Raw genomic sequence first — 19242 nt, forward strand, 5'->3', positions numbered from 1 at the left:
ATTTACGTTGCCTCAAATGCTTTGAAAAGACCTCTGCAGGGCCTTTCTATTGATCTCAATTTTAGTCTTGAAATCGAGTCTAAGTAAAAGGCTTTTGGAGCTGGTTTTATTTTCCTTATCAGGCTTAGTGCACCAATTTTGAACGCATGCATGTTTAAAATTTTAATTGCGCTTTTTCTGAAAATAAGTTCCTGAACAATAGCACTGTTATAAAAAAACTATTATTACCAGCATTTTTATGATTGATGTAATTATTTGTCGTTTTACGGATATATTCGTCTCGTGGATATTTGGCCTAACGAAGGAATCAATCACTGGTCTCGATAGCTCCTATAGAATTCCCTCTTATTCTTTTCTAGTCCTAAGTTGGCTGCAACTTTACCCTTAGTAACAATATTGTTACCAGCTGAGTCGTATTTTAACATTTTGAATGTCTCTTAGCTGTTTTAATCTTTAAAAATTTTGAGAATATTTTTTTAAAACAACCGGAGGAAGTCTGTTCAAGGGCAAATCTAATCCATGGTATCGAGATTGGGTCAAAATCATGCATTAACCCAGAAAAAAGGGTAATTATGGTTACTTTGCTCTGACGTGGCTGTTGTAATGGCCAGTATATACCTGTACATTGAATCTTAAAGTTTATATATTCTTACGTCTTTTGATTCTACTAAAGAATATTACATGTCAGTTTTGGAGAGAAATATTTCTCTAAATATAACATGTCTTTTGAAAATTATCAATATAAAAGTGTAAAAGGGAATAAAAAAATTGAAAAATGATGATACCGATTAGATCAAATTATTTAAGCAACGAAAAGGATATGAAGAGAGGGAAAATAAAGATACGCAATAAAAAAATTTGAGATGGAAGAACCTAATGTAGAAAGTCCTTAAGAATAGGTTAAAATCCAAAGAGAAAGTCCTGAAATTAAAAAAATAAGGACCAATTGTTACATAACAGCAAACAGATGAAATATATGGACTTGAAATAGTAAGTCAAAATAGGAATCATGTGGCGTGCCTCGTCAAGGAAATCATATAGTTGATACCCAAAGTAATTTTCATAGTAGACTTCTTATATATATGATTAACATTATAATTTTCACACTTGCTAAAATTCGTCTTCGAAGTATGGTGTATGATAAATGATTTTGGGGTTTTGTCATGGTGAGACTGATTTCAGTAATTTGGAGAGGAAAGGACTGGAAAAAATAAATGACATGACAAATATGATTAGGATTTAAGCATATAAAAATGAAATTAAAAGACTTATGATCAAATAATATTGTCACGAACCGTCTTTAAAACATTACGATTTCTTCACTAACGTTGAGAATTGGTTTCTTTTCTGCATTAAACTGATAAGTGTTGAAATTATATGCTGTATAACTAACTGAACATCATACACGCCAATAAATTCTATATGTCATGGTGTGTTGAGAATCAAAGTTAAAATGATATATCACGATTTATAATATTCATTGCCATTATAATGCATGTTTTTTGATAATCATCTTGCGTTATTTATTTGTTTTTCAGGGAAAAAAATTGTGTTCAAATTTTACTCGGATTGGTTTCGTTCTCTTCGCGGCTGTTGGTTGTATGGAAAGCAAAAATTTATCTTTTTTGTAATATTTACCTATATTTCTTGGCCTAACAGCTTTCATTGTTATTGATAATATAAATATTAGATAGTTCGCAGATTACGATGAAAATTTTTCACTTTTTTGAAACTAAACTAATTGGTCAATTTTCTAAACTCAATGAAATAAATATTTATGTTAAGATAACAAACCTTTCGTTACCTCTATTTTCAGATTTCGCATCTAACCAATCATTCCGTGAGCGATCTGACGTACACTCCGAAAGCAGAAGACGACGGAAAGTATTTGACTTGCCGGGCTGAGAACAGCAAGTTCACCGGCGGATTCCTTGAAGACCGAAAGAGACTTAAAGTACTCTGTAAGTAATTTGGAATATCAAAATATATTTGTAAAATGCATGTCACGTAGTAACTATGATTAGGTAAAGTGGTCAATATGTATTTTTTAAGTTAATACGCAACAAATGAATAATTTAACATTTCGAATTCGTCTTCTTGACATGCCTGAGTGAACGTATTATTCCTTAAACTGCCATTCGTGTTCTGCAGTGAGCATGGCGTTATTTTGCATCTGGCAGGCGATATATGTATGAAAAATTAACTTTTTATTTCAGCATTAGGGAATGGCACGCATAGCCAGAAGAAACAGGCGAGCCACATTGGCCAAATACACAAGACCCAGTCAGGGAAATATTTTTGCGCTTATGATATACCCGATTCCACCTTTTCTGCCTCTCTTATGATCGTCCTTCATATGTGTTCTTAGCCCATTTCCTCATATGTATTTCCATCTGGATGAATATTTGTTTGCCATATGGTGGGATTTCGTGTTTGAATGTGTATTTGGCCAATGCGGCTCGTCTCTTTCTTCTGCCTATGCGTGCCATGAAACGCACTGTTCCTTTCCTTTATGATGTAGTATGGTCACATAATGTCCTTTGCTCTTATGCGTTGTTTATTTCTCCTTTGGTGGGTGAAACAGCCCCCTGACGCCATCTCTCGGCCAAATAATAGGGGCACTTAGTTGTATGAAACCCCGAGGATCTCAGAATTAATTACGTTTTCTCGATAGCTTAAGTGGATAGAGCAATGGCCCAGCAAGTGGAAAGATTCACTGTTCAAGTCCCGGTTAAGGTAATATTTTTTCCTTTGTGATCTGCTCGATTCCGCCTTCCCCACCTCTACTGTTTGTCCTTAATATGTGTTCCCATCCCTTTTTCTTACATCTATTTCCATCTGAATGCCAATATATATCTATATGTATATATATATATATATATGTATATATATATATATATATATATATATATATATATATATATATATATATATATATACATACATATATATATATACACACACATACATATATACATTTAAATATATATATATATGTACATATATGCACATATAGATATATATATATACAGAGATAGGCAGTTCTGTCCCTCTCTTCCTCTAAGGAAGGTGGCTACGACCACCGAAAATTCGAAACTTGTCTTTTTTACGTATTTCTGTATTTTTGTCTGTGTTCACCAGTGCTAATTTCTATACATTATACTTATATATATATATATATATATATATATATATATATATATATATATATATATATATATAAAATATATATAATATATATATGCATATATATAACATATATATATAATATATATGCACATATATATATATATATATATATATATATATATATATATATGCACATATATATATATATATATATATATATATATATATATATATATATATGTATGTATAAATCTGCTTCCTATTCAAAGTAAAATCAAAGATATTTCAGGCATTTATAACTGATGGAAATATAGAATAAAAAGGACGGACTCAGTATTCAAAATTTAGACGATTATTTTTTAAATACAAGGGCTGCCCAGAAAGTAACATACAATTCGGTCTGGCTTTACGGTGGTAAACGCTATAGTCTCCACCTTGGTGTCTGAACGTCCATTTACTCAGTACGAATCTTGCTATGGTAGTGTGTAGACTGTTGTTTTTCTAATTTACTTACTGCAACCTGTAAAATTGTGCCCTGCAATATAAAATCCTGCGAACTGTGAGGTGCAATTTGTGATTAAATTTTCACAGGCAAATAAACCACAAGCAGAATGCCCTTTATTGTCGTCTAGACTTTGTGAGATGTACGGAGATGGAATGATGAGTGAAATTGGAAGGCGGAAGTGGTACATTCAGTTTAAAAATGGCCGTAGCGATGTTCACGAGGATTGCAGTGAGCGGCGTTACTTCGTGGCAGAGGAACTGACAAACAAAATCAACGAAAGAATTTTGTTAAAATCGCCGATATACGATTGCGGATCTCTCGCTTCATTTTCCTTAAATTTCACAAAGTCTATTGCATAAAATTGTATCGAGGAAGCTTGGCTATCACAAGTTTGGTTCTGATGGGTACCGAAAATCTTGATGAAAGACCAAAAAACCGCGTATTGCTGCTTCGCTAACTTTTCTCGAAGCCTATGACGAATATAGTAATGCAGTCTTAGTTTGTGTCATAACTGCAGATGACATATTACCACTTCTTGCTAGCGATGAAGACGTAGTGAAAAACCAAGCGTTTTGGGAATGACGCAGAATTGCATGCTTACGCTTGTGTAAACATGTGGTTATAATGTAAGGCGGCAGATTTCTTTAGGGACGGAATCGAAATGCTTGTGCATCGCTATGATAAATGCCTCAATATAAATATTGACTACGCACAAAATGTATCTAAGAATGTGCCCTCAAATGTATTCAATAAAGTATTATGTAATCATAAATATTTTTTCAAAACGCTAGTTACCTTTTAGACAGCTCTTTTATTTCTTAAAATGTGGAAACGTTGATAGTTTACCATTTCATATATTTTCTGCTGTCGTTGTTTGATTTTCTTTCATTCTTGATGCCAATATGACGTGCCATTGATGACGGTATTCTTCTGCCATCTTCCCCGTCATCTTTGGAATTAAGCTGTGGCTCTTGTGTGATATGCTAATCAGGTACGGACCAATCAGACACATAAGTGACTTGCAGTTTAATTTTCGGCCAATATTCTAAGAGATTAACGTCTAACAGAGCATATGGCTTTGTTACTATGAATGACTTTTGGAATTCTATAGTAGTACATTTTTGAAGACGCATTTTGAACGGAGGTTTTTTCTCCATTTTACATTTTTAGTTACTTTATACAATTTTAAAACTAATTCACCTTTTGATATAATGGGATCTACGTGGTTTCTTAATTTGCCCTTTAGAATATATAGGTTTCTTTTATATTTAATCAAAAAAATTCAAATGAAAATTTAAAAGATGTTGTAAAAGCGTGTAATTTAAAAAAAGCATAAATATTTCAAATCTTGAGAGTGAAAAGAGTACATTTTTTTTGCGTTTATTGAAACCTTGAGAGGCTAAATAGGCGTCTTTATATATAATTATGTCTTTTCTTAACATCCACCACGTACGAATGCCACCTTTGAACACTTCATCGAAATGACGTTTACCGTTTTTCATAAATTAATTCCTTACAAGAAACCTGCGTATGAAAACATTATAAAAACGGTATTTAATGAATATCTTTCGGGTTTTATCTTTTGTTAAATCTTTAATTAAGTTCATCATTTATTCCTAAGAACTTCCTTAACATTAGATTATTTCTTATTCTTATAGATATACATATTTTGAAATAAAGAGACAACGTTTTAATACCCAACTTCATAAAAATTTGGTGGAATGAAGTCCACCTAATGTATCTGGAGTGAAGTATAGGTGTAGTTTAAGGTTAGGGATGGACGGCGCTTGTATGGTGAAACACAATGATGTAGTGCCCAATCTCAATTTATGGCTAAGAATCCCCTCAAGCTTCTCCTTCCATCCGCTATGATCACTTGTTATCCGGCTAACTAGGGCAGAAAGCGCTCAGCAAATAAATGATGGACTGCACTATTTTTTGAGATATTTCCCTAATATTTAAAACGCCTTCAAATTATCAGATGCTGCACGCCGCGTTTGAATACTTAGCGTGTTGCAGATGCTCACGGGGATATTATTTCTGCTAAAAGCTATGGCACATGATGTGGTTGTCGCAAAATAAATGGCAGAGAACTGCGCATCAATAAAGGTACAGATATATGGATGGAGATAAGTAGGAGTAATAAGGATAAACGGATTGACTGTGAGTCTGTTTTGGACAATAAAACATCTTTTTTACCATTTTGGCCATTTTCTATCAGTGTAGAAGCTGTCAACCAGAAAAATTGAGGGGAATTCTAACTTCTCTAAGCCGTTATTGATGATTGACCTTAATTAGTATCTTGAGTGTATTATCAATTTTCAATCTTAGGAGATACCACCTGACACCCCACACTATCATATCTCTTCTTCGATTACGCGTACATTCCACCTCGCTTCATTTCGTCCAACATGTCTATTCTTTTCCTTCGTCTATCTCCTTTGTCTAAAGTTCTTTCCTGTATCGGGGCCCTTAAAATTTGATCGCCAATTAAAGTGATCCCATCTACCGTTCCCTCCTCCGTAGTTCGCCTGTCAAACATCTCTGCCCTTTCATAGTATACCTTCGTATGCTTGTAATTTCGTCCATTTTATCTTTTTCGTCTTTTTTCAATCTCATTTCCAAAAACCTTCTATATACGGGTATCATATTGCTTCAATGATCAGTTTATCTCACCGTACTAAACATATTTCAAAATAAACGTTTTCGTAATCCTTTCTTATCATTTTTAGCTTATCCATTTTACTTGCCCTCCAAAACCTCTTCCTTTCCTGTTTTATAGTAAAACTTTTATGCTTCCTTCTCTTTTTCTACCTGTTGACATTCTCCCTTGCCTCCGGATTTTTTCCTGAGAATGTATTTTATAATATTAATCTACGATGTTCTATTCCTATCAACTGCTCATAAAGTCTTATTGGTGACTTCTAGGAGTTGCTCCGTTGTTTAAAAGAACTTTGTGAAGTCTTCGTGAATGAGAAAAAATAATGCCATTTTAAGGGAATCCCACAAATAGAGTATTTTTTACTCTCATCCTCTCCATCTCCTGGTAAATTTTCATGCTAAATACATTCCTCTAAAATGTTAGTCTTACCATGATATTTTCTCTCTGCAAACTCTCAACATTCATTCTTCTTCCCAAGCGTACTCTCATGACTCTCCCCTAGCTCTTTATTCGCTCATTACTACATTTTAATCCCACATCAACATCAAATGTTTCTCTTGAGGAACATATTATTATTTCTAATTTATAGTATATCTGGACTATTATTTCTCTTTAATTTTGCTTGTTAGTATGCACACCTGCAAATTGACTTAATTCGTTGGGTTAACTTTTATATCCTGTATAACTATTTTTTTAATATCTTGCCCAAGGTTTACTGCGTATCTTATTGCTATTTTATTTTTAATAATGCTGCCATCCTTCACTGGTTTTCTTCTTCTCCGCTGTAAATGACGCTTTAACTATAGTAATCACCGTTATCTTTCCATCTCCTTTCGTCTTAACTCTAGCAGTATTAAAACATCTACTTTTCATTTCTTCTTCTTTGTATGTTCTAATTTTCCTGTCCTCAACTTTGACCTAAAATTTCAATCCACTAGCTAACCCTATGTGTATAGAGTTCTTTATTTGGGCGAAATTGAGACCAAATGCTCCCTTCCTCCCTTAAACCCTTGTCCCTATTTGAATAATGTGTATATTTCACTGCATTCATCCAAAATTTTAAACTTGATATCAGAGATTATTTGTATTTTCAAATTGTACTAAATAGTTTTGTTTAAAAGTGAATTTCTTTGATCATTATTAGTAAAATGGTAAAAAATTCAGATTAAAAATCAACATTATTTTTGGGCTGTTAATCAATTTCAATTAGATGTGTCTTTCTATGCTAAATTTTTAAGCATCATGGCATAATTTTGACAAAAATATAATGGATACCGTATATGTTAAATTAAAAAAATAAAATTGCCGCCTTTGCTTCTTAAGTACTCCGAATTTTGTTGAATTTTCGGGAAAAGTGCAACTGCCTGGCAAACTTCTATTTAATCAGGAACATTGAAATAGAAAATGCTGACTCGAATGAATACTTAGATGTTACCCTTTCTCATGACCTCTACTTAGTGAAACATATACGGGAAATATGTGGTTAAACTAACAAAAAATTAGGTTTTTTTAGAAGAGTTTCGGGGAAATGTGACGAAAAGTTAATAGGGAAATGTTATCCTTCGGTCGTTAGGCCACATTTGGAATATGCTGCTAGTATATGGGATCCTTATAGCGCTGGATTTATTGACGCATTGGATCGCGAGCAGCGTAGAGGACCTGGATTTGTAAAAGGTTGTTATGACCAACTGAGTAGCGTATCAAAATAAATAGTTGAACTAGTTTGAGAATCACTCGTGGAGCGAAGGTTCATTTACGAATTAAATCTCTTGCATTAATTGTAAGGATATCTTGAATCGAAAGGATGATGTTTAGCAATGACATTGATAAGTTAATATTAGCCCTATCGTGCTACGGTAAATGAGATCATGTCAGTGAAATTAGAGAGATTAAATGTAGAGCAGATAGATATATGGGACCATTTTTCCCACAAACGACAGGGATCAAAATAAAATCACGTTTGTCCGACCGCACGAGGAGTGAAAGGTGTTTTGGGTCATGGGTGGTTTGGTGTGCAATTACCCCTGGCTACAATCCCTAGTGGTGACTAGCGGGGCACTATCTCAATCCAAATCCTAAATCTACTTTTTATTTTAAAATATAATCCAGTAACTCACCATCGCGATAACCTAATATTTATCATTTCCTAGTTTTCGATTTAAGTTAAATGTACAAAATAATTCCTCGTAATATGATAATAAAAGTTGATAATTTTAGTTTTATAAAATCGGAGAACTTGTGTTTACTCCATTTGTGAATATCACGAAAAGTAATCTCGAATAAAATTGGAGCCGCCCTCGGTCAGCAAAAAACAAAAATTTGGAGGGGAATCAAGCATCGCCTGTTCTCTTACTTCGCTACTCGCTCTGCTCCTCCCGCTAATCTCTCTTTGTGTTTCATCCTTCGCATCTACCTCCGTCCCCCTTTCGGTCAATTTGTCAATCGAGCAATCGAAAGCAATCACAATGGTGCCGGCGGGTTAAACCTCGTCGCGAGAAATGAACACTGTATTCCTCTTTCACAAACCCATAGAGCGCGGAGTGTTCGTCGAAATCCCTACATCAGTAGTGCCACAAATATTATAACGTATGCATTACATCGCTCCCTTGTCGAGGATGCCGGCCCCTCGTGGGGTCTTTGGGATGTGGGGAGAGTTGCACGGGGTTGAGAGGACGAGTTCGGGAAGAGCGGGAGGGATCCGCCGACCGATCCCGCTCTCGCAAAGGCGGAAGGGAGGGCGGCGCCAACGCGAACCCCATTCACTCCCCGAACCTCACTCGACTGTACACGTGTTGGAGCCTCTGCGCGCTCGCGCTGGGGCAGGTGTTTCATGTATTTGCCTGTGCATGTGACTTATTGCCGACGCCGTAATTCTGATGCGACGCGCGGTAGGTATTTGTTAGCGCCTCTCCGCTGAGCAGGTAATAATCAGTCAGGGAATCCCTTCCCACAATCCATCGCGCGGGTGTGGCGTCGCTGGTTAACTCACTCGCTCCGGCTCAATTCCCACTGTAATGCGAATGGGGAGAGATGTTGGGGGTGGGGGGATCAGGTTTTAGATGATGGCAGTTGAGCAGATCGTTTGGTAGCTCACGATCGGATGTGAAACGGGAGATTATACCAGAGGGAGTCTGGACCTCGGTCTAATCTATGTAATTCTTGGACATATTCAAAGAACTGCGGGAGATGACCCGGCAGTAAACTTATTTTGTTCCGGTTAAGGCGAATGATTTGGAAATTTTTGCATTTTACGTAATTATTTTTAATACTTTATGGTGCCTATTGAAAATTATATTTCAAGAAGCTGTATTAGTGGTTTGATTCCAGCTTTGGTTAATGAATGTTTCCCTTGATGTTATATTTCAAAATCGACTTTCCCTCAGTGGTTACTAGCAAGCACTCTGCAGTGGATATGTAAGGGGCTCTAGTCTTCCCCGCCTATGCGATTTGAATTGTCATACATTTGTTTGTATGATGGGAAAGATCTCACCGGTTTTCCGTAGCACTGGCGTAGCTGTAACGATAAAATTTACGTAGAGCATCTAATCGAAGTATCTATGAGAAAAGCCAGAGCTCGTCAGACAAGCAGTGATGAAAATCTGTAAAAATTGCCAGCATAACTCGCCGTATGCAGTTTTTAATTTGCCATTAAACTTTTTTGCCAAAGTGACCTTTTTGAAACGTAATATCTTCGTCTATCACCTTTTTTGAAATATGATTGACGCCGATACTTGGGGAATACCATTTCTAAATTAAGAGGAAAGGGTTCAAATGGGAATGCAAAGTCTCTGGTTCTTTCCTTGTGCTTTACAAAAGTAAGAAAGCCTCCACCTGCTTAAATAGTTATATTATTATTTATAACAGCAGTTATAAATCATAATTATGACTTCATATGGATTAATGCTGATACATTATCCATAAAATGTATACCCTGGAGACGAATATGGCATGAATAGTTGTTCCAGTAAACACAAATATTTGTACAAAATCTCAAAATATCGGAATACCTACAATTTTTTCATTGTATCACTGTATCTCTCTGTTTGACGCTAAGTCAATTAATCTATTTGGGTATAAAGCACTTGTAATGATAAAAAATTTCAAAATAAGTAATCGTTTAGCATTCAGCTTCCCCAATTTATTTTTTCCTCGTTTTTTTATTTTTGATAATTCAAATTTCAACTGATAACCTTGGTGTTATAATTTTTTCCTCCAGTTATATTTTTCCCCGGTACCTTGTGATGTGTTTTTTACGTACTTTATCTGTCGCAGTTTATTCCTAAGCAATGGAAAAGGCAAATCAAGATCGTTCATCATGATATTGAGAATAGGGTCATATATGTTGGTTAGTTCAAAATATTATTCACGATAAACTTATAGAGAAATGAATGAGAATTTGCATGGACATTTATATAAAAGAGTGATAGTTGCAGTATTATTTCAACTATGAAAATACAATTTTTTTGCGTACATAATTTCATTTTTCAAAGGAAATTACATATGTAATGTAACTTAAATATGATTCAGCGATAGTAGCTATTTATTGATAATAAGGTTTGGTTGATTGGTTTTCAGTTTACCACACCAGTTAAGAGGCACGAAATTGATTAGCCCAAGGATTAACTTGCAAACTATTACTTTGGGAACATTCTGGAAGAGCAATTTGAATGGTATTAATTCAACTCTACCGGCAAAGTTAAGTATAAACGAAGCATTTGGAAATTTAAGAGGAAAAATAAAAAAAATTACAGAAAAACAGTTGCTGCTTTGGCGGAAGGCAGGACTGTACGGCACCGCACGAGTCGACGAAAACCGTTCGCCGCATCTGTATGCTTACACGTGCGTGCACCCACGTTTGCGTGCGTGCTTGAGTGCGTGCGTGTGCACTCTCGAGGCGGAACAGTTGGGATTAGCGCCGGTTGGGCGACATATATGGGAGCGTGCTCCCTTCTCTTGTTTTCCCCCACGTCCTCTACATTACGGCCGCCGTCCGCGCTGCATTCGCTCCCGGAGAGGAATCCTGGGGACGCGGAGGGGCGAAGGGGAGGAAGGGAGAAGATTCACTCGCGGAGGAGTGGATGGTTCTGATGAAAACATTACAAGGGCGTTGCGGTCGTATTAGCAAATACCCGAGCGCGCGGACCCACTGCCGCCGCTGTCTTCATTTTCGCCCGCCCGAATGCCACGTACGAATTATCGCCGTTGTGGCGCTTTCAGGAGTGGGAGGATGGTAGCACTTAATATAGTTGGTGGTGTGAAACGGAAGGAATAATTTTGAGTCGGCTGACTATGCGCAAAATATGATTCGGAATGAGAAATGAGATTTCTTTTATCCATTGATCAAGTTAATTTTGCGCGGGCCATCTCCATCTCTCTATTGCAATCTTTGCATTGCCCTGGGTTTCGTAGATACATGAAGGTGGTGGCTTCGGTAATAATTTCAATACGTGCAGTGTGGTGTTCATCTTGGATTAATTATATTTGTCGCAGGAGAATGGCCGTGCTTCGTCACCCATAGTTTGAAATCAAGCTGGGAGCGACATTCCTTATTTGAATAAGGCCCCATTATTTTTTAACTCGTAAGACGAAACAGTATTTAGAAAAAGTTTGATTAACATCGTAAAAGCATAATGTTTTACTTATGCTAGTTCTTTTTTCACGAGAAAATCACTCAAAATCTATTTCCCGTTTCCTCTTGATCTGTTTCATACTCAATACATTAATCATACATGTTCTAGTGTTTATCCGTCTGGCCTTATGGGTTAGCTTCAAAAATGCTGGGGATATTTTCCAAAGTTTTTTTTGCGATGAACTATTTAAAATAAAAGAGAAAAATAACTTGGATGGTAAACTTATTGGTATTTTGTAATAATGTAATATTAAATAATGAAAAATGTTTGGTGAGAAGGGAGAAGATGAGAGGGCGTGCGTTTTATCAAGCTCAAATGATATTATTGTTAAGAGAATCTCAACACCTGGAAAAACTCTTGGTGTTTCAAGTTCGTGGGGTCAATATCATCCGGGAAATCAAGAAGGGAGGCCATTCAGGATGGAAGAATTATGGAGACATTTTAGTAGGCAGTCAAAATAAAGCCTAGGAAATGTAAAGAAATAGATCACCTAATGAAATCCTTCAAAGATTTTATCAACGTTTAATGCTGCATCATCGAAAGCTAAACCCTATCTAGGTATAGAAAGAGTAAGATGGACTACTACTTAAATATTTCTGAACTGTCTTTTCTCTAATAAATTACCGATCATATAAAAATCGCAATGGAGACAATTTAAGAGCCATTTAATCATTATTCGGCCCCCCCAACGAATGTTCAATACATACAAAATAATTTATATGAAGAATAGATATTGGTTATTTAACTGGCAGTACAGAATTGGCAAAGTACGGCTGTGATAATGAACAAAATGATATCGGTATATATCAGTATTCATAAGCAAATATTTAGGCAATTATGACCAAAATTAATAGATTATGATATGTTTATGATTATGAATATGTTAACAAATAAATAGTGCTAGTCTGTTGATATTCTCTAATATTTTAAATTGAATCCTTGAATTCAATGAATTAATTTAAGTCATCTCTAGCGTTTTTTTATCTCATTATCCTAATTTTTCAGATGCCCCCGTCCCGACGGTCACACTGGGTCCGATGGTCGACCCAGACAACCTAAAAGAGGGCGATACCATTTACCTGAGGTGTGGCGTTTGGGCGAATCCACAGGCGGACTTCACTGCTTGGTATCACCAGGTATGTAAATAGCATAGCCGGATGGGGACGAAAAGAGAGAAAAAATATATCCTGGTATTATTCGCTAACTTACTCCTTCGCCAGATTCCCTTTGTGTGTGATCCCCTTTTTTTCATTGAATCGAGAAATAAGTTTTTGCATGAATAAATTACCATTTCCGTATCACGGATCTGCGTTCCCTTACAATTAATATATATGCAAATTCAACGAGGAGAGGCGACAGAAATTTCCCTCCAGCTAAGGGTAGCAGTATATGGCAAAGGAGGAATTCTGCATTTATTTTTTTTATTTTGCCTTGATTTTTTTTATTTGAGGACGGGCAAGTGATTACCGAGCCTATTCTGCAATAACCCGACGTGGTGAATTATTTATCTTCCTTGAAGAAAATCCCTTGGAATTGAGTGCAAATGGCATCTTGATTAAGGTCGACTGTATCTAAACGAAATTTTACGGAGCTATCATGCACAGCTCATGCAAACGTTTCAATGGAGAACAGTTTGACGATGACCTCTGGAGATGATATCGTATATAAAATCTCTGAGTTCTCTGGGAAAATAAGAAATATATTGCAGAGAAGTAATACTTTATAATTGAAAAGAAAATTCATGGTGAAAACTATAAATGGATTTTTTGGTCCTCGAAAGATAACTAATTCGCTGTTATATAGACTCATCTTATAGTGTTATGCACGGTGTGAATGATAAACTATGATCATATTGAGGGAATTTCATGCAAAGATGATCTAATTTTATGAACTCCCCAATTGATTTTAAACCCAATTTAAAGCCTTGATTTGTATCCTTAATGTACTGAGACATTATTTTACTGCGATATTACGCGGTTTCAGGGGAAAAATGAATTAACCAACAATTTGTGTGATGTTAGTCTTCAATCAAAGTTCTTTAACAGAATAATTTCCTGGATACGTATCAAATAACTAGCATACAATGTAGTTAATCATAGAAAAACGACACAATACTCCCCCGCCAGTCTAATTTACACGTTGCGTAAGTAATATTATTTCTTTGAGAACTTGACCCATACTTATTGATGCATAAAAATCCACTATCGATATCATCCTTGTGATTTCAACGGTAATAGGGGCTCCTGTTAACTCCAGTGGCGACTGCAGGTGCATCCAAAAAGTAGGGTAATAAAGAATTTTTTGCTTATGCAAGTAGAAATGATCCGATATATTAAAACATCCCGCGCTACTCCTTTTGTAGCCGCATTAACATATTTCCCTGACGCGGAGAAGTGTATTATAAATATCTGCACCGCTGTATTAAAGTCAAAAAGCTTCGTCAAAAGAAAGTTGAGAAATACTCGAGATGAAATGTTACAGTATTAGATCTGTTGGTAGAATATCGCTTGCAAAGTTACCCGAGTATTTGGTGACCTGGCTAGAGTGATAGATTTTAAATGAAAGGAAATATTTTCAAAAAGTTTCTAGTTTGGTATAATTTCATTATGAAAGAAGAAAGAGCGTTAAATAAATTTTGGAAATCCTAGGCTGAGAGCCACGATAAATATAAATTTGCGTTAGTATTACAAAATTAGGAAAGTGAAAATCACACGAATAACTATTGGAGAAGTGCCTTTCTTGATGATAAATAAATTTGGCTGGTGAGTACGCCGATATTTATAATAAATCCTTTCTCCTTCTCAAATAATATTTACTCCAAAATTTCAAATTTTTTATACCCTTATGGGCTGTTAACCTAATATCTAATTCCATACGTACTCGTGTCGGTTTGCAGGTCGGTTTTGATTTATGGTTATCTTTTTCGGTCCTAATTCTCATGAAATTATTTGTTCTCATCAAGTATCCATTAGATTTTCGTATGTTCACTATCTTTCGTAGGTCTCTTTATTCTCTCACCTAGAAATAAATACCTGTATTCTATTTATTCAGTATTTCTGGACATTTATTACCATTTATACCATCATATTTCTATCACTTCCTTTAATTTGTTCTCTGATTCGTCTATCAACCACGTGTTACAGTGTATAAACACATTATGAATTGTGCTGCATTGCCTAAGGAGATGTTATTTGGCAGTAATTATATGCTATATTTGTTATACGGTTACCTGTCTTTTTTTTTAAATTAGCTGCCGAGGAGCTATGATTTTTTCATCCCTGGTAATCTTTCTTTCTAATTCTTCTCTTCACATGTATTGATTTTAAATCATCTTCCTTCTACAATAGAAGGCAATTATTATTATAAATTCTTATTCTAACATTCATTCATTTAGAAGCCGTAATTTTTCGACTTCCTTAAGATTATGCGACCGTAAATATATGACTGCCAAAACAACCGTATGATTGAGTAACGTGGTTTTATTAGCTCTATACTAGCTGTTTAATTTTATAATTGTGATTAATCCAAGTCTCTAATTTTCCATCACTGTGCTTTGTACACGTGGTAACAAATGAAAAGCATCGGCTAAGTAGATCGCTTCCAGATATTAGTGTAATAGATGCAAATTTTATCGATACGATACGAGTATATGCAAGTATATTATTATTATTATTATTATTATTATTATTATTATTATTATTATTAGAAATACACATGTGCTGATAGACATTGTCAGGTGGCACACAAGTCCCAAATAATTACCCTTGAAACCTACTTACCCATTAAATACTTACCCATTATCCTTGAAATGAGAAACAGTATATCTTCTATCTTTTACTATCATAAATAAAAGGTATTTATAATCTCGATTACATAAATACCATTTTATCAGTATGTTCTAACAGTCACACACTCTAAAAAATTTTAAATACGCTAAGGTTTTGTATTAATATCATCATTTCATGTTTTAAAATAAATCATGGTAATAGCTTAGGCAAAATTTTGAAATATATGCAAAGGAAAAGAGGGGAAGAAAAATACTGGGCGTGGTAGGTAAGAGATTTGTTTCTAGACATTTAAAAGCAAACAGGAAAATTGGATATGGAGCGCACTGATTGGCAATGGAATATTAATAATATATTACAAATAGGCGTAGAGAATAATATTTAGAAGTAGATAAAGGAAAATAATGGACTCGGTTGGTCGGAATGAAAGAGGAAGGGATTAAATGGTGTGTAGAAAATGATTTATTGTTATGCATGGTATGAGCACTTAGTGAAGTTAAAGCGGAGCTTTATTAATAAACGGCAATATCGTACCTATAACTTTTATTTGATCATTTCTCTATTCTCACCTTCATTTACCCCTTCCAACCTACGCAAATCAATTGTCTTTCTCCACAGTCGTAGTCACTTACATTGGCTTTACGACTTTTCTTATTCTCATTTGAAAAACCATGCTTCTGAGCTTTCTTACTTTTATATGTATATATTCTCTTGTAAATTTATATTCTCACAAACATTTTCAACATAATTACTCTAACGGTATCATATTTTTAACTTCCAAGCGCTTGTTTTCCTCAAAGGCGGTATATAAGAAAATGAAACTTCTAACAATTTATATCTCTCCCCAAAATCCATTATGCGATCGAATGCTTAATATTTGTCACATCCAACATGATTCAATGTCAGATTTTCATCCAGCCAGCATTAAAACTTTAACCATGAATGTAGGTAAGGCAGCTTTGACACATTCCAAGTGGTAAGTTCTTGGACTTGTTCTCCGTTGTTTCTTCCTTTGTTTTACCAATGTTCAAAACTACCAAGAGTGATCTTCAGTATTGTTCATTGCCAGCTTACCCTTAACTGGCCCTGACATTTTACCATTATATTCAACGTAAACAAATGTACCATTATATTTCCGAGTTCTCATGGAGATCGTTGACCTCAAGAAATTTAGGTTTTCCTAGAAATCTAACCGGCGTATGTATAGGTCAAATGTCCGAAAATATGCAGAAATTAACTGATGAATGCTGTGAAAGCTTACGAACAAAATACCTCTATATTGATATTTTAATCAACTGCTTGTCTGGCATGAAAATTAATAGATTTATATTTTTTATATTATACAAATATCTCTATTTATTCACCCAAGCTGTAAAATCATTTATTTGACTATCTTTAAATGGACAACCTTTTTTCTTGGGGGATAGTAAAATCTACAAGCTACACAATACATACAGAAAAGAGGTGAAATATGTACATCTAACATTCATTTTTATCATTCAGTCACTCTACGCTAATTCAGAACTTGCCTCAAAATTTCTATAATGTAGCCTCCAAGCTTTTTCTCCCGTCATTCGCTGGTATATCACAAGTTACGACCGAAGCTCTTTGAATAGCAATATTGTTTATTATCAAAATCATGATAGAGCCTCGTATTAATGTATAAGTATCTTTAAATCCAACAAAAAAACCTCCCATTAAAATTTGATCTCATTTTACTGAGTTATTTTCACATAATTACAAATAATGAATTTGAAAATATTGGAAATGGGAAATGGTATATCAGTGATTGTAAAACGAAGGAATAAAATTCTAAAAGGAACCCAAATTTCCCAATGTTAACAATATTTTTTGTAACTTTTTTTTTTCATTCCTACCAAATAAAATTCATTCTCCAGTAAACTGTCTGACTCATTGAAATTCCAAACCTTCAGTTTTTTTCCAAACCGGTCACGTATCTGAGGATCTTCTGTAACACTGGAATCCCTCAATCCCGCTTAACATCCACCTCCTCTCCCTTGCCTCCGGGGGTCTGCCGTCTGACCTTATGGCACATCGACCGATGGCTTGTACAACACGCCCCGAAGTTCCGGCTTAAGTGGTTTTCCTCCCACCGCTTACTCTGGTTTCCGTAAGTGTGTGTGTGCACCGTGTCGTCGATCGAATCCAATGTGTTTTGTGTCCGGTGTATTCTTACACGGGGATTATCGAGGGGCAGACAGCGGCAAACACTTGAGCTAAGCGGACAGTGGAAAATGAAAAAACAAAATTGGCAGAGAGAGTGGATGGAAGTGTTCAGTAAGTCAGTACAGAGAGCACTCTTTTAAATTGGTTCGAAATCCCTTACTTATCGAGCAGTCCGGGTAAGCAAAATAATTACCGCTTCCAGGATTGAAATATCAAATCGGAGCTATGAAACACACCCATTTAGTTGCACCTGACTGATAATAATAGCAATTTCAGGATAACAATTTACAAAACTTTGATTTAAAAAAAATAACTTATTGCACTAAGCAATGTTTTTCTTGTATTATGTTGCTATATTTTTGAATAATAGGGATTTTTTCAAAACTAAACAAAATGTGCATATCTTTCTTCGTGTTTATTTCTGTTATCCACTTGAAATGAATGGTATGCCTGATGGTGATGTTCTCCTGAAATAGACACCGGATTTTGAAACCACCTATATTCATAGAGTTCTATGTAAGACTAATTGATTGGAAGTGTTTATGCTTATCTAACGATTCAGGTGGTGAAAAAAATGATGCACACACTTACTTCCATTACTAAGTTTCTTCAAACTTACAGGAATGTCATTTCCGGTTTCCAATCAACAATTTTATATCGCATATTTTTTAAAATTTTGGTAGTATTTTATCTACAAGGAATATCTCAAATGAATTATTAATTAAAAAACCTGGTAAATATAAAACATATAATTTCAAATCCCTTAGAGTATCGCATAAATTTAAAAAAAATAGTTCTTAGGTATTTATTGTTATTTCCTCATTACTGAAAATCGAGAAACTTATCATAGGCCCATGCAGCTGCTGAAATACCAAAATGCTCAAAATCACATTCCTTTTATATTTTGTATCTCATTTATACGTAACATGTTTCATTTGTCACATTTATAGTTCGAACACAACGATCAAACCAATGTAATCAAATCTAGGGTTGGTTGTGGTAGTTAACGGTGGATCCTATATAAAACTGAAACATATTAAACACGTATTCAGAATCAGCAAGATTCCGATCACGTTGTATCCAATCCGTTTTGTATTATAATTATAAAATCATACAATCGTAGCTCTCATATTTTTCATATGTTGTTCTAGAGAACCAATCATTGTAGCCAGGAACCACCGATCTAGAGCCACTTTTTACCCACTATTGCTCGAATTCCTATTTTCCGTTGACCTTTTATTTGCTGCAAATTTATCATGCATGTAGCTTTCTGGATCCCTCGCCTTCTTTCGAGTTGCAATTACGTATTAACTGAATATTTCGAATGAAATGCTTTGTAGTGCG

The 19242-nt window shown here is 35.0% G+C and overlaps 1 protein-coding gene across 1 annotated transcript in view; it reads left to right on the forward strand.

Moving 5' to 3' along the window:
* The window catches only part of LOC139698728 (protein turtle homolog A-like), a 577577-nt gene that overhangs the window by 398700 nt on the left and 159635 nt on the right, over positions 1-19242 (forward strand). The window contains exons 7-8 of the mRNA XM_071597621.1: positions 1817-1961; positions 12932-13062. Coding sequence (XP_071453722.1) covers positions 1817-1961; positions 12932-13062 — 276 coding nt within the window. The remainder of the gene's footprint in view (positions 1-1816; positions 1962-12931; positions 13063-19242) is intronic.

This window comes from Hetaerina americana, unplaced genomic scaffold (genome assembly GCF_022747635.1).
Source record: "Hetaerina americana unplaced genomic scaffold, ioHetAmer1.1.p SCAF_9, whole genome shotgun sequence".
In the NCBI taxonomy this organism is placed as follows: Eukaryota; Metazoa; Arthropoda; class Insecta; order Odonata; family Calopterygidae; genus Hetaerina; species Hetaerina americana.